Source organism: Electrona antarctica (genome assembly GCF_951216825.1).
Source record: "Electrona antarctica genome assembly, chromosome: 16".
Taxonomy (NCBI): Eukaryota; Metazoa; Chordata; class Actinopteri; order Myctophiformes; family Myctophidae; genus Electrona; species Electrona antarctica.
The window spans coordinates 2,539,824-2,562,704 of NC_136797.1; the positions used below are offsets into that span (position 1 = coordinate 2,539,824).

At 47.9% G+C, this 22,881-nt stretch overlaps 1 protein-coding gene across 1 annotated transcript in view; it reads right to left on the minus strand.

The window, feature by feature from the left end:
* The window catches only part of mast4 (microtubule associated serine/threonine kinase family member 4), a 218,508-nt gene that overhangs the window by 18,217 nt on the left and 177,410 nt on the right, over positions 1-22,881 (minus strand). Inside the window, exons 16-29 of the mRNA XM_079525304.1 lie at positions 20,874-20,965; positions 19,945-20,153; positions 18,182-18,320; positions 17,104-17,236; positions 15,934-16,099; positions 14,561-14,662; positions 13,966-14,088; positions 13,651-13,784; positions 11,456-11,649; positions 6,139-6,470; positions 2,032-2,496; positions 1,337-1,584; positions 784-906; positions 36-172 (exon numbers count right to left, since the gene is read on the minus strand). Coding sequence (XP_079381430.1) covers positions 36-172; positions 784-906; positions 1,337-1,584; positions 2,032-2,496; positions 6,139-6,470; positions 11,456-11,649; positions 13,651-13,784; positions 13,966-14,088; positions 14,561-14,662; positions 15,934-16,099; positions 17,104-17,236; positions 18,182-18,320; positions 19,945-20,153; positions 20,874-20,965 — 2,597 coding nt within the window. The remainder of the gene's footprint in view (positions 1-35; positions 173-783; positions 907-1,336; positions 1,585-2,031; positions 2,497-6,138; positions 6,471-11,455; positions 11,650-13,650; positions 13,785-13,965; positions 14,089-14,560; positions 14,663-15,933; positions 16,100-17,103; positions 17,237-18,181; positions 18,321-19,944; positions 20,154-20,873; positions 20,966-22,881) is intronic.

The window sequence follows — 22,881 nt, forward strand, 5'->3', positions numbered from 1 at the left end:
TATGCAATCAGTCGGAACCAGAACCGTGTCCGTACCTCTCTGGGGTCTTGTCCTTCTTGCTCTTCTTGGAGCATCTCACCATCTTGCTGCGGTAGCTGTTCCTTCGGGCGGGGCCGGTCCTGATGGAGGTGTTCTCAAAGGGCGTGGTGGAGATGGACACTCTACTGCCACTCTGTGGCGGGGAGGGGGAAGCGTTAGTCACTTTTTACAATTTCATCAAAATCTGTCCTTACACATTTTTGTTCTATTTGCACTAATCCGGGCAAGGACAAGGACAAGCCTGGTCTTAACCACTCCGCCTTGGGCAGGTACTAGAGATGTCCCGCTACTGTATCAGATACTATATCGGTATCGGAAAAGTATCGGTATCGGCCCTTATTTGTCATATCGGGTCATATCGGTATCGGGGAATATGCCAGTCTAACCAGCGATCCGACACAGGGGTAAGGGGTTGACACTAGGGCATTAAGCAACTAGTCGACTAGTTTATTAGTCGACTAGTAAATCCACTAGTCGACCTTGTTGGTACTAGTTGACTAGTTGATAAGAAAAGAAAAAAATATTTTATTTTTTATACTTTTTTTTTATACTTTTGCACAAACTGCAAGTGCACATACTGTTGTTAACACAACACAAGATCACAACACTGGTATCGGTATTCAGTATCGGCAAACACATAATTTGTGGTATCGGGATCGGATCGGAAACAGGAAAAGTGTATCGGGACATCCCTATTAGGTACCTTCACGTGCGTGCGTGCGTGTGTGTGTGTGCATGCGCTACCTTCAGCAGCAGTTCCACCACCTCCGTGTGGACCAGGCCGTGGACAGCCTCTCCGTTGACGTGAGTGATCAGATCTCCTGCTTTCACCCCCGCCTGGTGGGCGGGGCCGCCGTCCTCCACGTTCTGAGAGGGAGACACAGAACACACCCCATTTATAACACTTAAAAGTATCATCTTCTTTGGCCATTTTATTATCTCTGAAAAATGCGACACTGCCCGCTGTGACGATCATTCATCCGAGGTTCGGATGTGATTTGTGATTTTTTTCATCGCATCGCTCCCGACATGTTAACGTTTGTGGCGAAAGATAAACATTGTGAGCTACTGCCAACATTAGCCGATCCCTTACAATGACGGTCCTCCGAGCCGGAAAAAACGGGAAATGAAAATGGCCCTGGAAAGGCTTACCTGCCCTCTGCTGCCACCTAGTGGTGGCAGATAAAGAATTAAGTCCTCACCCAGACCATGTGGTAGACGGTGTAGACGGCACTGTCACCTAGTGGTGACCTAGTGGCGTCACCTAGTGGTGGCAGAGAAATAATGAAGTCCTCACCCAGACCATGTGGTAGACGGTGTAGACGTCACTGTCACACGCGTACACCCGGATGGCGCGCAGCGTGAATCCGAACTTCTTCCCACAGCTGTGGATGATGATTGGCTGCCGCGGGCATCTGCTGTTATTGGCCACGGCCCCGAGGGAGGCGGAGTCGCGGCTAGGGGAGGAGTCCCGGGAGGAGGAGGGGTCCGAGGAGAGCGAATAGGGAGAGAGGGGGCTGGCGAGCGGCGACGCCCCAAAGACATCTGGGGGAAAATAAAGAAGTAGTAATTATATATTTTTTATTTTTAAATCAAGAATTTAATAAAATCATGATATATATTAATTTTTGTTTTACAAAATGTGTTCATGAATAAATCAAAAATCTAACATTTTGGCAATTTTCATGAAACAAATAAAAACAATCAAATAAATTCCCTACATTGAAGAAGAAATGCTTAAGAAGTGAAAAGAGCCGATCTGCAATTCTCAGGTTTGGAGATTAAATGTCTCTTTGGTCTCGAGCTCAAGGTTTGGTTTGGGAACAAAACAAGTACTTCTTCCACCACTGTGTGTGTGTGTGTGTGTGTGTGTGTGTGTGTGTGTGTGTGTGTGTGTGTGTGTGTGTGTGTGTGTGTGTGTGTGTGTGTGTGTGTGTGTGTGCGCGCGCGTGCGCGCGCGCGCGCGCGCGCGCGCGCGCATGCGTGTCTCACCTCCCGGGATGGTCAGTGAAAGGCTGCTGGCAGAGACAGACTTGGGGACTTTGGCCCCCGAAGGCCTCGGCCTGTCCCCAGGGGCCTCGGGCCCCGGCCTGTCCCTAGGGGCCTCGGGCCCCGGCCTGTCCCCAGGGACCTCGGGCTCCGGCCTGTCCCTAGGGACCTCGGGCTCCGGCCTGTCCCCAGGGGCCTCGGGCCCCGGCCTGTCCCCAGGGGCCTCGGTCTCCGGCCTGTCCCCAGGGGCCTCGGGCCCCGGCCTGTCCCCAGGGGCCTCGGTCTCCGGCCTGTCCCCAGGGGCCTCGGGCTCCGGCCTGTCCCCAGGGGCCTCGGGCCCCGGCCTGTCCCCAGGGGCCTCGGGCCCCGGCCTGTCCCCAGGGGCCTCAGGGTCCTGGGCCCCTGGCTCTGCGGCACCATCAGCCTCGCCCCTCGAAGTCAACTGGTCCAAATGCTCCGAGAAACTTCCTAAAAGTTACGGCATTTGGTTATTCATCAGAGTACCGTATATTTACATTTGGTTATTCATCAGAGTACCGTATATTTACATTTGGTTATTCATCAGAGTACCGTATATTTACATTTGGTTATTCATCAGAGTACCGTATATTTACATTTGGTTATTCATCAGAGTACCGTATATTTACATTTGGTTATTCATCAGAGTACCGTATATTTACATTTGGTTATTCATCAGAGTACCGTATATTTACATTTGGTTATTCATCAGAGTACCGTATATTTACATTTGGTTATTCATCAGAGTACCGTATATTTACATTTGGTTATTCATCAGAGTACCGTATATTTACATTTGGTTATTCATCAGAGTACCGTATATTTACATTTGGTTATTCATCAGAGTACCGTATATTTACATTTGGTTATTCATCAGAGTACCGTATATTTACATTTGGTTATTCATCAGAGTAGGCTTACCGTATATTTACATTTGGTTATTCATCAGAGTACCGTATATTTCCAAATAGTAGTCTGGGGCGTTTAAAAGGATCGGCTATTCGCAGTAGGCTTTTATATATTTTTTCACAGGCCTGCACCGGGCTATCATTGGGTTACATTTCCAACTAGAAAGGTCGCAATTTAAAAAAATGGTTGCCGCAGTGGCTTACATATATTGCCACTGATATTGCCAGCCAATTACAATGTCACATCATCAAGTAATTCGGAGGGGATTTATCCCCCAAAAATCATGTTTTTGCGACAAACGGTTACATTTCTCGCATTTGCGGCGCCCCCTATGGATGAAAATAGAATTGCTTTGGTACTTGGTTGATTGAACCACCCGCGACATGTGATTCAAATTTGGGATGGATTGGACATTCCGTTCGTGATTTATGGCATTTTTTGTGATATAGGCCCCTCCTACTAACTTCGGACGACGATTACGGCCGAACGATACGCACTACCAAAATTATGCCGATGGTGTTTTAATCGGAAAGGTCCAGAGATCATGTGTACCAATTTTTGTGAGATTTGGACAAAATCTGTAGGAGGAAAAGCAAAAAGTGTGTTTTGGAGAAAATTTAAAATGGCGGAAAATCTATCATGACGCAAATGGGCGTAGACTATATGGGGAGATGCGTCATGACCCAAGGAATCCAGGGAAAAATTGATTTTACGACCTACGGTTCAAGAGTTATAAGCCAAAACGTAAAGTGGGCTGTTATAGCGCCACCATGAGGCCGACCGATAACATTATACGTTGATTAATTTTAGTAATTATTATGAACCTACCCTCCAAGTTTTGTAACTATAGTGCTTACAGTCTGAGGAAAAAATGCTTGAATGTGAGAAAATGCGAAAAATCGCATTTTCCCATTCATGTCAATGGGGAAATTTTATTCACTAATAAATTAATATCAATTAAACTATACAACATTTCTCTTAAAAAAATACAAGCACATCCTTCCCGATGAAGCCGGTCAATTAGTGTGGGCAACCACACTAATTAGGCTGAGGCCTCATTCACACCTAAAATAAACCTGTTTGTCCGTGTCTTTTGTCTTGTCCGTGTTTAATGCATTTCCAATGGAAGTCACATGGTTTGACAAGACAGTCGTGATTGATGGGGGAGGGGGGAAGAACACGGGTTCATGTGTTTGGTCCGACGGAGCGTTGGTCCGAACGACAACCTACCTCAAACGCTCACCCTAACCCTAACCTCCCACGGGGCAGCACACCTAAACCTAACCCCAACCCTCTCCCGACCCCCAGCGCACCTCGGACCAATGCTCCGTCGGACCATAGTATGAACCAATGCTCCGTCGGACCATAGTATGAACCAATGCTCCGTCGGACCATAGTATGAACCAATGCTCCATCGGACCATAGTATGAACCAATGCTCCGTCGGACCATAGTATGAACCAATGCTCCGTCGGACCATAGTATGAACCAATGCTCCGTTGGACCATAGTATGAACCAATGCTCCATCGGACCATAGTATGAACCAATGCTCCGTCGGACCATAGTATGAACCAATGCTCCGTTGGACCATAGTATGAACCAATGCTCCGTCGGACCATAGTATGAACCAATGCTCCATCAGACCATAGTATGAACCAATGCTCCGTTGGACCATAGTATGAACCAATGCTCCGTCGGACCATAGTATGAACCAATGCTCCGTTGGACCATAGTATGAACCAATGCTCCGTTGGACCATAGTATGAACCAATGCTCCGTTGGACCATAGTATGAACCAATGCTCCGTTGGACCATAGTATGAACCAATGCTCCGTTGGACCATAGTATGAACCAATGCTCCGTTGGACCATAGTATGAACCAATGCTCCATCGGACCATAGTATGAACCAATGCTCCATCGGACCATAGTATGAACCAATGCTCCGTCGGACCATAGTATGAACCAATGCTCCGTTGGACCATAGTATGAACCAATGCTCCGTCGGACCATAGTATGAACCAATGCTCCATCAGACCATAGTATGAACCAATGCTCCGTTGGACCATAGTATGAACCAATGCTCCGTCGGACCATAGTATGAACCAATGCTCCGTCGGACCATAGTATGAACCAATGCTCCGTCGGACCATAGTATGAACCAATGCTCCGTTGGACCATAGTATGAACCAATGCTCCATCGGACCATAGTTGGACCATAGTATGAACCAATGCTCCGTCGGACCATAGTATGAACCAATGCTCCGTCGGACCATAGTATGAACCAATGCTCCGTTGGACCATAGTATGAACCAATGCTCCGTTGGACCATAGTATGAACCAATGCTCCGTCGGACCATAGTATGAACCAATGCTCTGTCGGACCATAGTATGAACCAATGCTCCGTCGGACCATAGTATGAACCAATGCTCCATCGGACCATAGTATGAACCAATGCTCCGTCGGACCATAGTATGCCTCCCGAAGAACACAGCCATCAAACAAGACTGTCTTGTCAGACCATGTGACAAGACAGTTGTGATTGGCTGCCTCCTAAGCTAACACCCGTATGCACACACCGACCGCAGCGCAGCGCGGCTAATGTCATGAGCTAACTGGAGAGCAGGAACGATGCACATTGATTGATTGATTGAAAACTTTATTGAAAATGATTTCAACAGGATACAGACACAAGGAAGGCTTGTTTCAACAGGATACAGACACAAGGAAGGCTTGTTTCCGTCGTGGTCCTTTTGGGGACATGGGGAGTAACAAAACCAAACAGACAAAAACCCAATACCGTTTGTATCTTGCCCTGACCCTGTTCCTTTTGGGGAAGGAAGGGGGGCAGGAGGGGGGCAGGAGGGGGGCAGGAGGGGGGCAGGAGGGGGCAGGAGGGGGGCAGGAGGGGGGCAGGAGGGGGCAGGAGGGGGGCAGGAGGGGGGCAGGAGGGGGCAGGAGGGGGGCAGGAGGGGGGCAGGAGGGGGGCAGGAGGGGGCAGGAGGGGGGCAGGAGGGGGGCAGGAGGGGGCAGGAGGGGGGCAGGAGGGGGGCAGGAGGGGGCAGAAGGGGGCAGGAGGGGGGCAGGAGACAAAGACAGAACAAGAAACAAACGGAGACAGCGTTTGTTTTCACCTGACAAATATCACAACGTCATATTTCTTTCTACCATATCTTCTTTTTACCAGAGAGTGTGGCTCCGCTGTGCGTGCTGCCGGGAGTGGTGGCGTCGTGGAGAAGATCTGCCAAAGAGAAGGAGGTCTCCTCTCCTCCTCCCAAAGAGAAGGAGATCTCCTCTCCTCCCAGGGAGAAGGAGGTCTCCTCTCCTCCTCCCAAAGAGAAGGAGATCTCCTCTCCTCCCAGGGAGGAGGGCTTACTGGATGACGACTCCTCCCCTTCGCTCTCGGCCGAGATGGAGAACTTTGGCAGCAGGCCGTGGCTCTGAGGGGGAGGACCCTGAGGAGGCCCCGCCCCCTGGCCGGTCCCCTCGCTGTCCGACAGATTGGACAGAGATCGCCTGAAAAACACATGGGGATGATCGATGGAAATCTTTCGTTGACTACAATTTTTTCATGGAACAAAAACTAAATATAAACTAAGCTATGATGACTTAATTAAGGCCTATTAATACCTATTAATACAGTTTTAGGTGATAAGGTGACCACCGAAAACTACAACATGACGTCACTGAGCCGCGGTGGTAAGAGACTCACCGCTCACCCAAACACATCTCTCTGTTTTTACTAGTAAAACTACAACATGACGTCACTGAGCCGCGGTGGTGAGAGACTCACCACTCACCCAAACACATCTCTCTGTTTTTACTAAAACTACAACATGACGTCTCTGAGCCGCGGTGGTAAGAGACTCACCGCTCACCCAAACACATCTCTCTGTTTTTACTAAAACTACAACATGACGTCACTGAGCCGCGGTGGTGAGAGACTCACCGCTCACCCAAACACATCTCTCTGTTTTTACTAAAACTACAACATGACGTCACTGAGCCGCGGTGGTAAGAGACTCACCGCTCACCCAAACACATCTCTCTGTTTTTACTAAAACTACAACATGACGTCACTGAGCCGCGGTGGTGAGAGACTCACCGCTCACCCAAACACATCTCTCTGTTTTTACTAAAACTACAACATGACGTCACTGAGCCGCGGTGGTAAGAGACTCACCGCTCACCCAAACACATCTCTCTGTTTTTACTAAAACTACAACATGACGTCACTGAGCCGCGGTGGTAAGAGACTCACCGCTCACCCAAACACATCTCTCTGTTTTTACTAAAACTACAACATGACGTCACTGAGCCGCGGTGGTAAGAGACTCACCGCTCACCCAAACACATCTCTCTGTTTTTACTCACCACCGTTTCAGTGGTCACCTTATCACCTAAAACTGGACAATGAATGGGCCCATTTTCGACTGTGGCCAATTCTAAAAACGCCGTTTAAAATCCTGACCCAAGTTTTCTGAAATACTGACATTTTTGACTACTGTACATACTGTACAGAACCCCAAGAGGGGTTCCCGTCCAGAAGGGTTATAACACCAAGAGGGGTTCCCGTCCAGAAGGGTTATAACACCAAGAGGGGTTCCTGTCCAGAAGGGTTATAACACCAAGAGGGGTTCCCGTCCAGAAGGGTTATAACACCAAGAGGGGTTCCCGTCCAGAAGGGTTATAACACCAAGAGGGGTTCCCGTCCAGAAGGGTTATAACACCAAGAGGGGTTCCCGTCCAGAAGGGTTATAACACCAAGAGGGGTTCCCGTCCAGAAGGGTTACAACACCAAGAGGGGTTCCCGTCCAGAAGGGTTATAACACCAAGAGGGGTTCCCGTCCAGAAGGGTTACAACACCAAGAGGGGTTCCCGTCCAGAAGGGTTATAACACCAAGAGGGGTTCCCGTCCAGAAGGGTTATAACACCAAGAGGGGTTCCCGTCCAGAAGGGTTATAACACCAAGAGGGGTTCCCGTCCAGAAGGGTTATAACACCAAGAGGGGTCCCCGTCCAGAAGGGTTATAACACCAAGAGGGGTTCCCGTCCAGAAGGGTTATAACACCGAGAGGGGGTCCCGTCCAGAAGGGTTATAACACCGAGAGGGGGTCCCGTCCAGAAGGGTTATAACACCAAGAGGGGTTCCCGTCCAGAAGGGTTATAACACCAAGAGGGGTTCCCGTCCAGAAGGGTTATAACACCAAGAGGGGTTCCCGTCCAGAAGGGTTATAACACCAAGAGGGGTTCCCGTCCAGAAGGGTTATAACACCAAGAGGGGTTCCCATCCAGAAGGGTTAAACACCAAGAGGGGTTCCCGTCCAGAAGGGTTATAACACCAAGAGGGGTTCCGTCCAGAAGGGTTATAACACCAAGAGGGGTTCCCGTCCAGAAGGGTTATAACACCAAGAGGGGTTCCCGTCCAGAAGGGTTATAACACCAAGAGGGGTTCCTGTCCAGAAGGGTTATAACACCAAGAGGGGTTCCCGTCCAGAAGGGTTATAACACCAAGAGGGGTTCCGTCCAGAAGGGTTATAACACCAAGAGGGGTTCCCGTCCAGAAGGGTTATAACACCAAGAGGGGTTCCCGTCCAGAAGGGTTATAACACCAAGAGGGGTTCCCGTCCAGAAGGGTTATAACACCGAGAGGGGGTCCCGTCCAGAAGGGTTATAACACCAAGAGGGGTTCCCGTCCAGAAGGGTTATAACACCAAGAGAGGTTCCCATCCAGAAGGGTTATAACACCAAGAGGGGTTCCCGTCCAGAAGGGTTATAACACCAAGAGGGGTTCCCGTCCAGAAGGGTTATAACACCAAGAGGGGTTCCCATCCAGAAGGGTTATAACACCAAGAGGGGTTCCCGTCCAGAAGGGTTATAACACCAAGAGGGGTTCCCGTCCAGAAGGGTTATAACACCTAGAGGGGTTCCCATCCAGAAGGGTTATAACACCGAGAGGGGGTCCCGTCCAGAAGGGTTATAACACCAAGAGAGGTTCCCATCCAGAAGGGTTAAACACCAAGAGGGGTTCCCGTCCAGAAGGGTTACAACACCAAGAGGGGTTCCCGTCCAGAAGGGTTATAACACCAAGAGGGGTTCCCGTCCAGAAGGGTTATAACACCAAGAGGGGTTCCGTCCAGAAGGGTTACAACACCAAGAGGGGTTCCGTCCAGAAGGGTTACAACACCAAGAGGGGTTCCCGTCCAGAAGGGTTAAACACCAAGAGGGGTTCCCGTCCAGAAGGGTTACAACACCAAGAGGGGTTCCCGTCCAGAAGGGTTATAACACCAAGAGGGGTTCCCGTCCAGAAGGGTTATAACACCAAGAGGGGTTCCCGTCCAGAAGGGTTATAACACCAAGAGGGGTTCCCGTCCAGAAGGGTTACAACACCAAGAGGGGTTCCCGTCCAGAAGGGTTATAACACCTAGAGGGGTTCCCGTCCAGAAGGGTTATAACACCAAGAGGGGTTCCCATCCAGAAGGGTTATAACACCGAGAGGGGGTCCCGTCCAGAAGGGTTATAACACCAAGAGGGGTTCCCGTCCAGAAGGGTTATAACACCAAGAGAGGTTCCCGTCCAGAAGGGTTATAACACCAAGAGGGGTTCCCGTCCAGAAGGGTTATAACACCAAGAGGGGTTCCCGTCCAGAAGGGTTATAACACCAAGAGAGGTTCCCGTCCAGAAGGGTTACAACACCAAGAGGGGTTCCCGTCCAGAAGGGTTATAACACCAAGAGGGGTTCCCGTCCAGAAGGGTTATAACACCAAGAGGGGTTCCCGTCCAGAATGGTTATAACACCAAGAGGGGTTCCTGTCCAGAAGGGTTATAACACCAAGAGGGGTTCCTGTCCAGAAGGGTTATAACACCAAGAGGGGTTCCCGTCCAGAAGGGTTAAACACCAAGAGGGGTTCCCGTCCAGAAGGGTTACAACACCAAGAGGGGTTCCCGTCCAGAAGGGTTATAACACCAAGAGGGGTTCCCGTCCAGAAGGGTTATAACACCTAGAGGGGTTCCCGTCCAGAAGGGTTATAACACCAAGAGGGGTTCCCGTCCAGAAGGGTTATAACACCAAGAGGGGTTCCCATCCAGAAGGGTTATAACACCGAGAGGGGTTCCCGTCCAGAAGGGTTATAACACCAAGAGGGGTTCCGTCCAGAAGGGTTATAACACCAAGAGGGGTTCCCGTCCAGAAGGGTTACAACACCAAGAGGGGTTCCCGTCCAGAAGGGTTATAACACCAAGAGGGGTTCCCGTCCAGAAGGGTTATAACACCAAGAGGGGTTCCCGTCCAGAAGGGTTATAACACCTAGAGGGGTTCCCGTCCAGAAGGGTTACAACACCAAGAGGGGTTCCCGTCCAGAAGGGTTATAACACCAAGAGGGGTTCCCGTCCAGAAGGGTTATAACACCAAGAGGGGTTCCCGTCCAGAAGGGTTATAACACCGAGAGGGGTTCCCGTCCAGAAGGGTTATAACACCAAGAGGGGTTCCCGTCCAGAAGGGTTATAACACCAAGAGGGGTTCCCGTCCAGAAGGGTTATAACACCAAGAGGGGTTCCCGTCCAGAAGGGTTATAACACCGAGAGGGGTTCCCGTCCAGAAGGGTTATAACACCAAGAGGGGTTCCCGTCCAGAAGGGTTATAACACCAAGAGGGGTTCCCGTCCAGAAGGGTTATAACACCAAGAGGGGTTCCCGTCCAGAAGGGTTATAACACCAAGAGGGGTTCCCGTCCAGAAGGGTTATAACACCAAGAGGGGTTCCCGTCCAGAAGGGTTATAACACCAAGAGGGGTTCCCGTCCAGAAGGGTTATAACACCAAGAGGGGTTCCCGTCCAGAAGGGTTATAACACCAAGAGGGGTTCCCGTCCAGAAGGGTTATAACACCAAGAGGGGTTCCCGTCCAGAAGGGTTATAACACCAAGAGGGGTTCCCGTCCAGAAGGGTTATAACACCAAGAGGGGTTCCCGTCCAGAAGGGTTATAACACCAAGAGGGGTTCCCATCCAGAAGGGTTATAACACCAAGAGGGGTTCCCGTCCAGAAGGGTTATAACACCAAGAGGGGTTCCCGTCCAGAAGGGTTATAACACCAAGAGGGGTTCCCGTCCAGAAGGGTTATAACACCAAGAGGGGTTCCCGTCCAGAATGGGTTCAGACTACAGGTCCCACTCCTCACAGACTGCTGCGTTTTTCTTCAGAAAACACAGAACCCACTTTGAGAGAATCTATAAATTCCGATCTAATAGCTGATCTACAATCTCACAACGCATCGCAACGCGACACGTTGTGAGCTTGTAGATCAGCTATTTTCAGCAAGTGAAAAAGAAAACAGTCGGCATCAAGGCATCAAGGCCCACCAGAATACATTTTGTTGGACTAAATCAACTAAATCTCATGATATTTAGTCGACTAAATCTAGACTAAACAATAAAACATTCCGGGTGACTAAAAAGTGACTAAAACTACAATGTGACAAAACAAAACAAAATGTGTACTGCACGTACATTTGAGGGAAGTCAGGAGTCCAGCTGAGGGAGTCCACGGTCAGCGAGCTGAGGGAGTCCACGGTCAGCGAGCTGAGGGAGTCCACGGTCAGCGAGCTGAGGGAGTCCATGGTCAGCGGACTGTCGCCTTTCTTCTCTTCTGTGTCTCCTTTCTCTTCCAGGAGACCTCGGGACAGGTCAATGCTGCTGTACACCTGGAAGATAGGACAGGTCAATGCTGCTGTACACCTGGAAGATAGGACAGGTCAATGCTGCTGTACACCTGGAAGATAGGACAGATAGGACAGGTCAATGCTGCTGTACACCTAGAAGATAGGACAGATAGGACAGGTCAATGCTGCTGTACACCTGGAAGATAGGACAGATAGGACAGGTCAATGCTGCTGTACACCTAGAAGATAGGACAGGTCAATGCTGCTGTACACCTGGAAGATAGGACAGATAGGACAGGTCAATGCTGCTGTACACCTGCATGTAGGAAGATAGGACAGATAGGACAGGTCAATGCTGCTGTACACCTGAATGTAGGAAGATAGGACAGATATGACAGGTCAATGCTGCTGTACACCTGAATGTAGGAAGATAGGACAGATAGGACAGGTCAATGCTGCTGTACACCTGAATGTAGGAAGATAGGACAGATATGACAGGTCAATGCTGCTGTACACCTGAATGTAGGAAGATAGGACAGATAGGACAGGTCAATGCTGCTGTACACCTAGAAGATAGGACAGATAGGACAGGTCAATGCTGCTGTACACCTAGAAGATAGGACAGATAGGACAGGTCAATGCTGCTGTACACCTGAATGTAGGAAGATAGGACAGATAGGACAGGTCAATGCTGCTGTACACCTGGAAGATAGGACAGATAGGACAGGTCAATGCTGCTGTACACCTGAATGTAGGAAGATAGGACAGATAGGACAGGTCAATGCTGCTGTACACCTGCATGTAGGAAGATAGGACAGATAGGACAGGTCAATGCTGCTGTACACCTAGATGTAGGAAGATAGGACAGATAGGACAAAGCACCGAGCTGGCCACCAACGAGCTGGCCGTTCCATCACGAGCAGTTAATGTGTTAATTGGGTCTTATGGTCAAAATAAGAACATTATAATGGTGTGTAAAAAAATAAACTTTGCCACTGGACGAGACACCGGGAAAGGTCTGGGCGTGCTGCCATTCTGCCATCATGATCATTTCACTGTATCAGTATCAGTGAGTGACAAATAAACTCTTCTGTCTTCAAACCTTTCTTGTGAGAGCAACAAAGGGTTGTGAAGTTGTCTGTTGGTTTGTAGCCTCGGAAACCCAGACGTTTTTATTTCCAGGGAGAAAAAAAAGTCTGGGTCCGAGTCCACTTCAATTCGGCATAGAGTAGAGCAAACATCACTCACTCTCTGCTGCTGATTTCTGATAGTCTGTCCTTTGTTAAATTGACGCACACGCGCACACCCGTACACACACACTCCTCTCTCTCTCTGTCGCTCTAATTAATTAGTCTCATGTCCAGCAGCTGCGCACAGTTTCTGCCGGCGGATCCTGCCGGGAGCTGCCTATGCCATAGAAAGCATAGGTGAGTTCCAGGCTAGTTGGTTTGTATCATTTATGTTCTGTAAAAGTTGTGGTATTAGGGCTTGTTTGTTAGTGGTTAGTATAACTCTACCGCCCGCTCCTCGACGGAGCGGGCGGTAGAGTTTCTGCTATCTGTGTGCTGGTTGTGGTGGGCTGGTCTAGTTTCTGCTATCTGTGTGCTGGTTGTGGTGGGCTGGTCTAGTTTCTGCTATCTGTGTGCTGGTTGTGGTGGGCTGGTCTAGTTTCTGCTATCTGTGTGCTGGTTGTGGTGGGCTGGTCTAGTTTCTGCTATCTGTGTGCTGGTTGTGGTGGGCTGGTCTAGTTTCTGCTATCTGTGTGCTGGTTGTGGTGGGCTGGTCTAGTTTCTGCTATCTGTGAAAATGACCGGGCCGAATATTTTTGTCCCAGTCCAGCCCTGGCATAGAGTAGCGCAAACGTCGCTCACTCTCTGCTGATTTCCGATCGTCTGCACCTTTGTTAAATTGACGCACACACACACACACACTCCTCTCTGTCGCTCTAATTAATTAGTCTCATGTCACGCAGCTGCGTCTAGATTCTGTGTGTGTGTGTGTGTGTGTGTGTGTGTGTGTGTGTGTGTGTGTGTGTGTGCGTACCTTAGAGAACCGGTGTGAACAGGAGGAGAACTGCCTCAGTTCAACGTTGATATCTTCATCGTTGGCGTCTCCCTCTCCCTCCTCCTCTCCCTCCTCCTCCTCCGTCTCCAGGTGGTCGTAGCGCTCCGAGCGAGCTGATTGGACAGACATTCATGTTAACCCACTTTTAGACCTGATGTTGAAATTAAATTAAAAAATCACACCTGTGTGAAGTAAGTGGTGCAACTCTGTGTGGGGGTCCTCGTGGGGGGGGTGGGGGGGGGGGGGGGGGGGGGAGACGACAGACACCCTCTCACTCGAGCGCACTACACTTACAGTCAAAGTAACTGGTGTCGTCCTCAGACTCCAGCTGGGGGATGAACTCTGCTTTCTGTCTCAGCAGGCTGTTCCAGTCCAGGTTGTGGAAGAACTGGTGGTGTTTCACCTCCACAGCGCCTCCTAGTGGAGACAACATGAAGACGCTTTAGTTTAAAGAACTGGTGGAATTCCAAATGAGTGAAGTTCATGATCCCTCCAGTCCAGTCCGCCACTGACAGAACTCAGTCCAGTCCGCCACTTTGACAGAACTCTGATAGAACTCAGTCCAGTCCGCCACTCTGACAGAACTCAGTCCAGTCCGCCACTTTGACAGAACTCTGATAGAACTCAGTCCAGTCCGCCACTCTGACAGAACTCAGTCCAGTCCGCCACTTTGACAGAACTCTGATAGAACTCAGTCCAGTCCGCCACTCTGACAGAACTCAATGTCACAATAAAGTACTTTGTTCTGTTAAAAAAAAAGAAAAAAAAGCCATTGAATGAAGCTGAAGACGTGAATGCAGTCTTTTAAATGACGTGTGTGTGTGTGTGTGTGTGTGTGTGTGTGTGTGTACGTGCATGTACGTGTGTGTGTGTGTGTGTGTGTATGTACCTGTGCCCATCCTCTCCATAGGGTTCTGTCTGAGCAGCAGGGTGATGAGCTCCATGCTGTCACCAGGGGGCGCCTCCTCCCCGTCAGGCCAGTTGATCTCATCTGAGAAACACACAGACGGCCAATCACCATCAACTATGACACTCCATTATGCAAATCTAAATGAACAACAATGACACGCGTTATCACTAACTGCCAGGTGGAACAAGTGCCGTCTCCGTTGTGCATCTGCCCACCCCCTTTTTTTTAACGTGTATGTTTCTCTGTCACAGCCTCCCGGCCGTTGCTTTAGTTTGTTTCCGACATTCTGTTGTTGGTTCAATCACTGTGTTTTGTTATGACTTTCCTGTAGCTCCAGTTAGCTCATAGCATTAGCCACCGTTGCCACTCCTGAGTCGGGCGGACACACGGTTGTCCAGAACCAACACAAAAGGCAGCTCGAAGGGCCCCCCCCTTCACGGGCGCGCAACATTTTTGCGGTTTTGGAGCCGTTTTGGGGCAGTTTTATGCCGTTATATTGGCATATTTCCGGTCGCCTACCCCCCCCAGAGTGACAGCCAATTTAGCGCATTGTTGCTGCTTTACACACAATTGCACTTTTCAGCTGCCCTTCTCACCAACAATAAAACACTAATCTTTTTAGACACCATTTATTTCATTCGGATTAGCAGGGACATTTTCTGTGGAGCTAAAAAAAAAATAATAATAATAATTTTGGCACGTGCCCAAAGTGCCCATATGGTAGATCCGGCCCTGACGTGCCCAAAGTGCCCATATGGTAGATCCGGCCCTGACGTGCCCAAAGTGCCCATATGGTAGATCCGGCCCTGACGTGCCCAAAGTGCCCATATGGTAGATCCGGCCCTGACGTGCCCAAAGTGCCCATATGGTAGATCCGGCCCTGACGTGCCCAAAGTGCCCATATGGTAGATCCGGCCCTGACGTGCCCAAAGTGCCCATATGGTAGATCCGGCCCTGACAAAAGGCCTCTTGATCTACAAGAAGTCTTTCTGCCGCTCAAAGGGACACTTCACAATTTTGAATTCACAATTTTTGAATTGCCAAAGTATACAATAACGGTTAAAGTGGTTAAAATATAAAAACGACACAGATGCTTTTCCGGTTCTAATGGGTTTTAACCCATTTAGGCCTGACGTCGAAATAAAATAAAAAGTCTTCTGAAAGAATATATATTCAAAGATTTGTGCCGCATTTTCACGATTTACACAGAGTGGCGTGCTACGAGCTTGTAGGTCTGCTATTTTTCAATAGCTAAAGTATAACATAATGCTTAGTTAAAACACCAAAAGGGGTTCCCGTTCAGAATGGGTTAACAAGCGGTTAAGAAAGACCGACAAAGGTTGAGAACTGACCGCTGATGACCTGTCCAAACAGCTCCTCTGGAGTGTCCCCGAAGAACGGCACACATCCCACCAGGAACTCGTAGAGGATGATGCCCATGGCCCACCAGTCCACCGGTTTACCATAGCCCTGTCTCAGGATGACCTCTGGGGCGATGTACTCTGGGGTCCCACACACCTAGAGAGAGAGAGAGAGAGAGAGAGAGAGACACCGGTTTACATAGCCCTGTCTCAGGATGACCTCTGGGGCGATGTACTCTGGGGTCCCACACACCTAGAGAGAGAGAGAGAGAGAGAGAGAGAGAGAGAGAGAGAGAGAGAGAGAGAGAGAGAGAGAGAGAGAGACACCGGTTTACCATAGCCCTGTCTCAGGATGACCTCTGGGGCGATGTACTCTGGGGTCCCACACACCTAGAGAGAGAGAGAGAGAGAGAGAGAGAGAGAGAGAGAGAGACACCGGTTTACATAGCCCTGTCTCAGGATGACCTCTGGGGCGATGTACTCAGGGGTCCCACACACCTAGAGAGAGAGAGAGAGAGAGAGAGAGAGAGAGAGAGAGAGAGAGAGAGAGAGAGACACCGGTTTACATAGCCCTGTCTCAGGATGACCTCTGGGGCGATGTACTCTGGGGTCCCACACACCTAGAGAGAGAGAGAGAGAGAGAGAGAGAGAGAGAGAGAGAGAGAGAGAGAGAGAGAGAGAGAGAGAGAGAGAGAGAGAGAGAGAGAGAGAGAGAGAGAGAGAGAGAGAGAGAGAGAGAGAGAGAGAGAGAGAGAGAGAGAGAGAGAGAGAGAGAGAGAGAGAGAGAGAGAGAGAGAGAGAGAGAGAGAGAGAGACAGAGAGAGAGAGACAGAGACAGAGACAGAGACAGAGACAGAGAGACACACACAGACACAGACACACACACACACACACACACACACACACACACACACACACACACACACACACACACACACACACACACACACACACACACACACACACACACACACACACACACACACACACACACACACACACACACACACACACACACACACACACACACACACACACACAGCTCTGTGTGAATGGCCCTGGTTAGCTACAGGGGTCAATAGGTCGTACTCATTATACATAGAGAACATACACACACAGTCAGTCATTGAAATATGAAATATGAATAATAAACAACATTACCTGTTTGTCAGAGAACTCCCTGGCGTCCTTCTCGATGTGTCCCTCGTACAGGTTGGTGGTCATGTTCATCAGACCCACCTTGGACAGCCCGAAGTCTGTCAGCTTGATGTGACCCATGGAGGTGACCAGGAGACTGGGAGAGAGACATAGAGACACACAGAGACAGAGAGAGAGAGAGAGAGAGAGTCAGCTTGATGTGGCCGATGTGGCCTTAAAATGCAACATCGGTATTCGAACCACTATCAAAACAATATATCGGTTTTAACAGATATTTTATTTTATTATAATTATGTAGATTTTTGAGGGACACTTGTCTGGTTTGAGGTCTAATAACAGATCTATAGAGGGACGTACTTTGAGGTCTAATAACAGATCTATAGAGGGACGTACTTGTCTGGTTTCAGGTCTAATAACAGATCTATAGAGGGACGTACTTTGAGGTCTAATAACAGATCTATAGAGGGACGTACTTGTCTGGTTTCAGGTCTAATAACAGATCTATAGAGGGACGTATTTTGAGGTCTAATAACAGATCTATAGAGGGACGTACTTGTCTGGTTTCAGGTCTAATAACAGATCTCTAAAGGGACGTACTTTGAGGTCTAATAACAGATCTATAGAGGGACGTACTTTGAGGTCTAATAACAGATCTCTAAAGGGACGTACTTTGAGGTCTAATAACAGATCTATAGAGGGACGTACTTTGAGGTCTAATAACAGATCTATAGAGGGACGTACTTTGAGGTCTAATAACAGATCTATAGAGGGACGTACTTTGAGGTCTAATAACAGATCTATAGAGGGACGTACTTGTCTGGTTTCAGGTCTAATAACAGATCTCTAAAGGGACGTACTTTGAGGTCTAATAACAGATCTATAGAGGGACGTACTTGTCTGGTTTCAGGTCTAATAACAGATCTATAGAGGGACGTACTTTGAGGTCTAATAACAGATCTATAGAGGGACGTACTTTGAGGTCTAATAACAGATCTATAGAGGGACGTACTTTGAGGTCTAATAACAGATCTCTAAAGGGACGTACTTTGAGGTCTAATAACAGATCTATAGAGGGACGTACTTGTCTGGTTTCAGGTCCCGGTGGACGATGCCATAGTTGTGAAGGTACTCCAGAGCCAGGACGGTTTCTGCAAAGTACATCCGGGCCATGTCCACGGGGAGAGGACCCATGTTCTTCAGCAGGGTGGCGCAGTCCCCTCCTGGAGGCGCACGCACACACGCACAGAGACACGCACAGACACACACACACACAGAGACACGCACAGACACACACACACACACACAGAGACACACACAGAGACACAGAGACACACACACACACAGAGACACAGAGACACAGAGACACACACAGAGACACACACACGCACACACGCACACACGCACAGAGACACGCACAGACACACACACACACAGAGACACACACAGAGACACAGAGACACACACACACACAGAGACACAGAGACACAGAGACACACACAGAGACACACACACGCACACAGAGACACACACAAACACAGACACACACACACACACACACACAGACACACACACACCCGTCTGTAAAACAACTGCCCTTTTACCCTGTCTGTAAAACAACTGCCCCTTTTACCCGTCTGTAAAACAACTGCCCCTTTTACCCGTCTGTAAAACAACTGCCCTTTTACCCCGTCTGTAAAACAACTGCCCCTTTTACCCGTCTGTAAAACAACTGCCCCTTTTACCCGTCTGTAAAACAACTGCCCCTTTTACCCGTCTGTAAAACAACTGCCCCTTTTACCCGTCTGTAAAACAACTGCCCTTTTACCCCGTCTGTAAAACAACTGCCCCTTTTACCCGTCTGTAAAACAACTGCCCTTTTACCCATCTGTAAAACAACTGCCCCTTTTACCCGTCTGTAAAACAACTGCCCTTTTACCTCGTCTGTAAAACAACTGCCCTTTTACCCTGTCTGTAAAACAACTGCCCTTTTACCCATCTGTAAAACAACTGTCCTCTCCAGACCACAAATGCGTTTACTTTTTACTACATGGTGAAATAAATGCCCTCCTCTCCTTTCCATTCCATATCGGAAGGCAGCATTCAGGAGAATTGCTTTTTTCCTGAACTTGAACACAGTATTTTTGCATTGAACAAATTTGTTTAGAAATCCATGTCGTTACACACCCGCATCTCCACTAGATAAAGAGTGTCGGGTTGCGACCCGAAAATAGCTGATCTACAAGCTCTCAACGCGTCGCACTGCGACGCGTTGAGAGCTTGTAGATCAGCTATTTTCCCTTTTTACTGACCTTCCACATACTCCATGACCATGCAGAGGTCACACAGAGGTCATACAGAGGTCATACTAACCCTCCACATACTCCATGACCATGCAGAGGTCATACAGAGGTCACACAGAGGTCAGAGGTCATACTAACCCTCCACATACTCCATGACCATGCAGAGGTCATACAGAGGTCATACAGAGGTCACACAGAGGTCATACAGAGGTCATACAGAGGTCACACAGAGGTCAGAGGTCATACTAACCCTCCACATACTCCATGACCATGCAGAGGTCACACAGAGGTCATACAGAGGTCACACAGAGGTCAGAGGTCATACTAACCCTCCACATACTCCATGACCATGCAGAGGTCATACAGAGGTCACACAGAGGTCAGAGGTCACACTAACCCTCCACATACTCCATGACCATGCAGAGGTCACACAGAGGTCACACAGAGGTCAGAGTTCACACTAACCCTCTACATACTCCATGACCATGCAGAGGTCATACAGAGGTCACACAGAGGTCACACAGAGGTCAGAGGTCATACTAACCCTCCACATACTCCATGACCATGCAGAGGTGTCTGCGGGTCTGGAAGGAGCAGAACATGGACACCACGAAGGGGTTCTCAGCGAAGGTCAGGATGTCTCGCTCCACGAAGGCCTGTTGGATCTGGTTCCTCAGGATCAGGTTCTGCTTGTTGATCTTCTTCATGGCGAAGCGCTGCTTGGTCTCCTTGTGGCGGACCAGGTACACTGCACTGTGGAAATACATGAATACAATAAGTACACACCAGGTACACTGCACTGTGGAAATACATGAATACAATAAGTACACACCAGGTACACTGCACTGTGGAAATACATGAATACAATAAGTACACACCAGGTACACTGCACTGTGGAAATACATGAATATAGTACAATAAGTACACTGCACTGTGGAAATACATGAATATAGTACAATAAGTACACACCAGGTACACTGCACTGTGGAAATACATGAATACAATAAGTACACACCAGGTACACTGCACTGTGGAAATACATGAATATAGTACAATAAGTACACTGCACTGTGGAAATACATGAATACAATAAGTACACACCAGGTACACTGCACTGTGGAAATACATGAATACAATAAGTACACACCAGGTACACTGCACTGTGGAAATACATGAATATAGTACAATAAGTACACTGCACTGTGGAAATACATGAATATAGTACAATAAGTACACTGCACTGTGGAAATACATGAATATAGTACAATAAGTACACTGCACTGTGGAAATACATGAATATAGTACAATAAGTACACTGCACTGTAAATACATTAATACAATAAGTACACACCAGGTACACTGCGCTGTGGAAGGATTAATTAATACGATACAATAAATGTATAACCAGGTACACTGGACTGTGGAAGGGATTACGTTAAATGAATACATGGAGGAATAACGCTGGTCTCTCACCCGTAAGCTCCGTTGCTGATGAGTTTGGTCGTCTCAAAGTCCACCTCGCAGGGTTTACGACGAGGCCTCAGCACCGCGCTCACACTCTGGGACTGACCACAGAAACACAGTGACATCACACTCTGGGACTGACCACAGAAACACAGTGACATCACACTCTGGGACTGACCACAGCAACACAGTGACATCACACTCTGGGACTGACCACAGTGACCTCACAGTGACATCACACTCTGCGACTGACCACAGCAACACAGTGACATCACACTCTGGGACTGACCACAGGGACACAGTGACCTCACAGTGACATCACACTCTGGGACTGACCACAGATACACAGTGACATCACAGTGACCTCACAGTGACATCACACTCTGGGACTGACCACAGAAACACATCACACTTTAAATACATTAAGACCCCAGGTCAATAGAGCGTCACTAGGCATGTAACGTAACGATACACTCAACTCGCGATACGATACGTATCACGATATGAGGTTCACGATACGATTTTTCACGATATTTTCAACACAATTATTTTCCAGACAAATGACCGATTTTTTTTTTAATGATTTATCTCCCCCCCCCCCCAAGCTTTTTTCACCATTTTTATTTAACTACATTGCAAAAGTAACATTACTTTTCATGTAAAATTACTTAATTTCTGTGCAACAACTGTAAACATGCTTTCATGTTGAAACCTAGCTCGAGTTAACATGTCTTCTTTTCTTTGATGGCATCTTAGGGTAGATGTAGACCTATTTGACAGTGCAGAAACATCTTAGGATAGATGTAGACCTATTTGACAGTACAGAAACATCTTAGGATAGATGTAGACCTATTTGACAGTGTAGAAACATCTTAGGATAGATGTAGACCTATTTGACAGTGCAGAAACATCTTAGGATAGATGTAGACCTATTTGACAGTGCAGAAACATCTTAGGATAGATGTAGACCTATTTGACAGTGCAGAAACATCTTAGGATAGATGTAGACCTATTTGACAGTGCAGAAACATCTTAGGATAGATGTAGACCTATTTGACAGTGCAAAAACATCTTAGGATAGATGTAGACCTATTTGACAGTGCAGAAACATCTTAGGATAGATGTAGACCTATTTGACAGTAGAAACATCTTAGGATAGATGTAGACCTATTTGACAGTAGAAACATCTTAGGATAGATGTAGACCTATTTGACAGTAGAAACATCTTAGGATAGCTGTAGACCTATTTGACAGTACAGAAACATCTTAGGATAGATGTAGACCTATTTGACAGTGTAGAAACATCTTAGGATAGATGTAGACCTATTTGACAGTGCAGAAACATCTTAGGATAGATGTAGACCTATTTGACAGTGCAGAAACATCTTAGGATAGATGTAGACCTATTTGACAGTGCAAAAACATCTTAGGATAGATGTAGACCTATTTGACAGTGCAGAAACATCTTAGGATAGATGTAGACCTATTTGACAGTAGAAACATCTTAGGATAGATGTAGACCTATTTGACAGTAGAAACATCTTAGGATAGATGTAGACCTATTTGACAGTAGAAACATCTTAGGATAGCTGTAGACCTATTTGACAGTACAGAAACATCTTAGGATAGATGTAGACCTATTTGACAGTGTAGAAACATCTTAGGATAGATGTAGACCTATTTGACAGTGCAGAAACATCTTAGGATAGATGTAGACCTATTTGACAGTACAGAAACATCTTAGGATAGATGTAGACCTATTTGACAGTGTAGAAACATCTTAGGATAGCTGTAGACCTATTTGACAGTGTAGAAACATCTTAGGATAGATGTAGACCTATTTGACAGTGCAGAAACATAATTTCCTTCCTTGATGTATTAATGAGCATCAATAACGACCATCACCTGTGTCACAGAAACATACAGCTCCCCTCTGCAGGCATCTACTACTGAAAGTGACTGCATGTCTCATTTCTCTCCAAAAGCACGTGAATATGATTACAGCTCACATTTCATA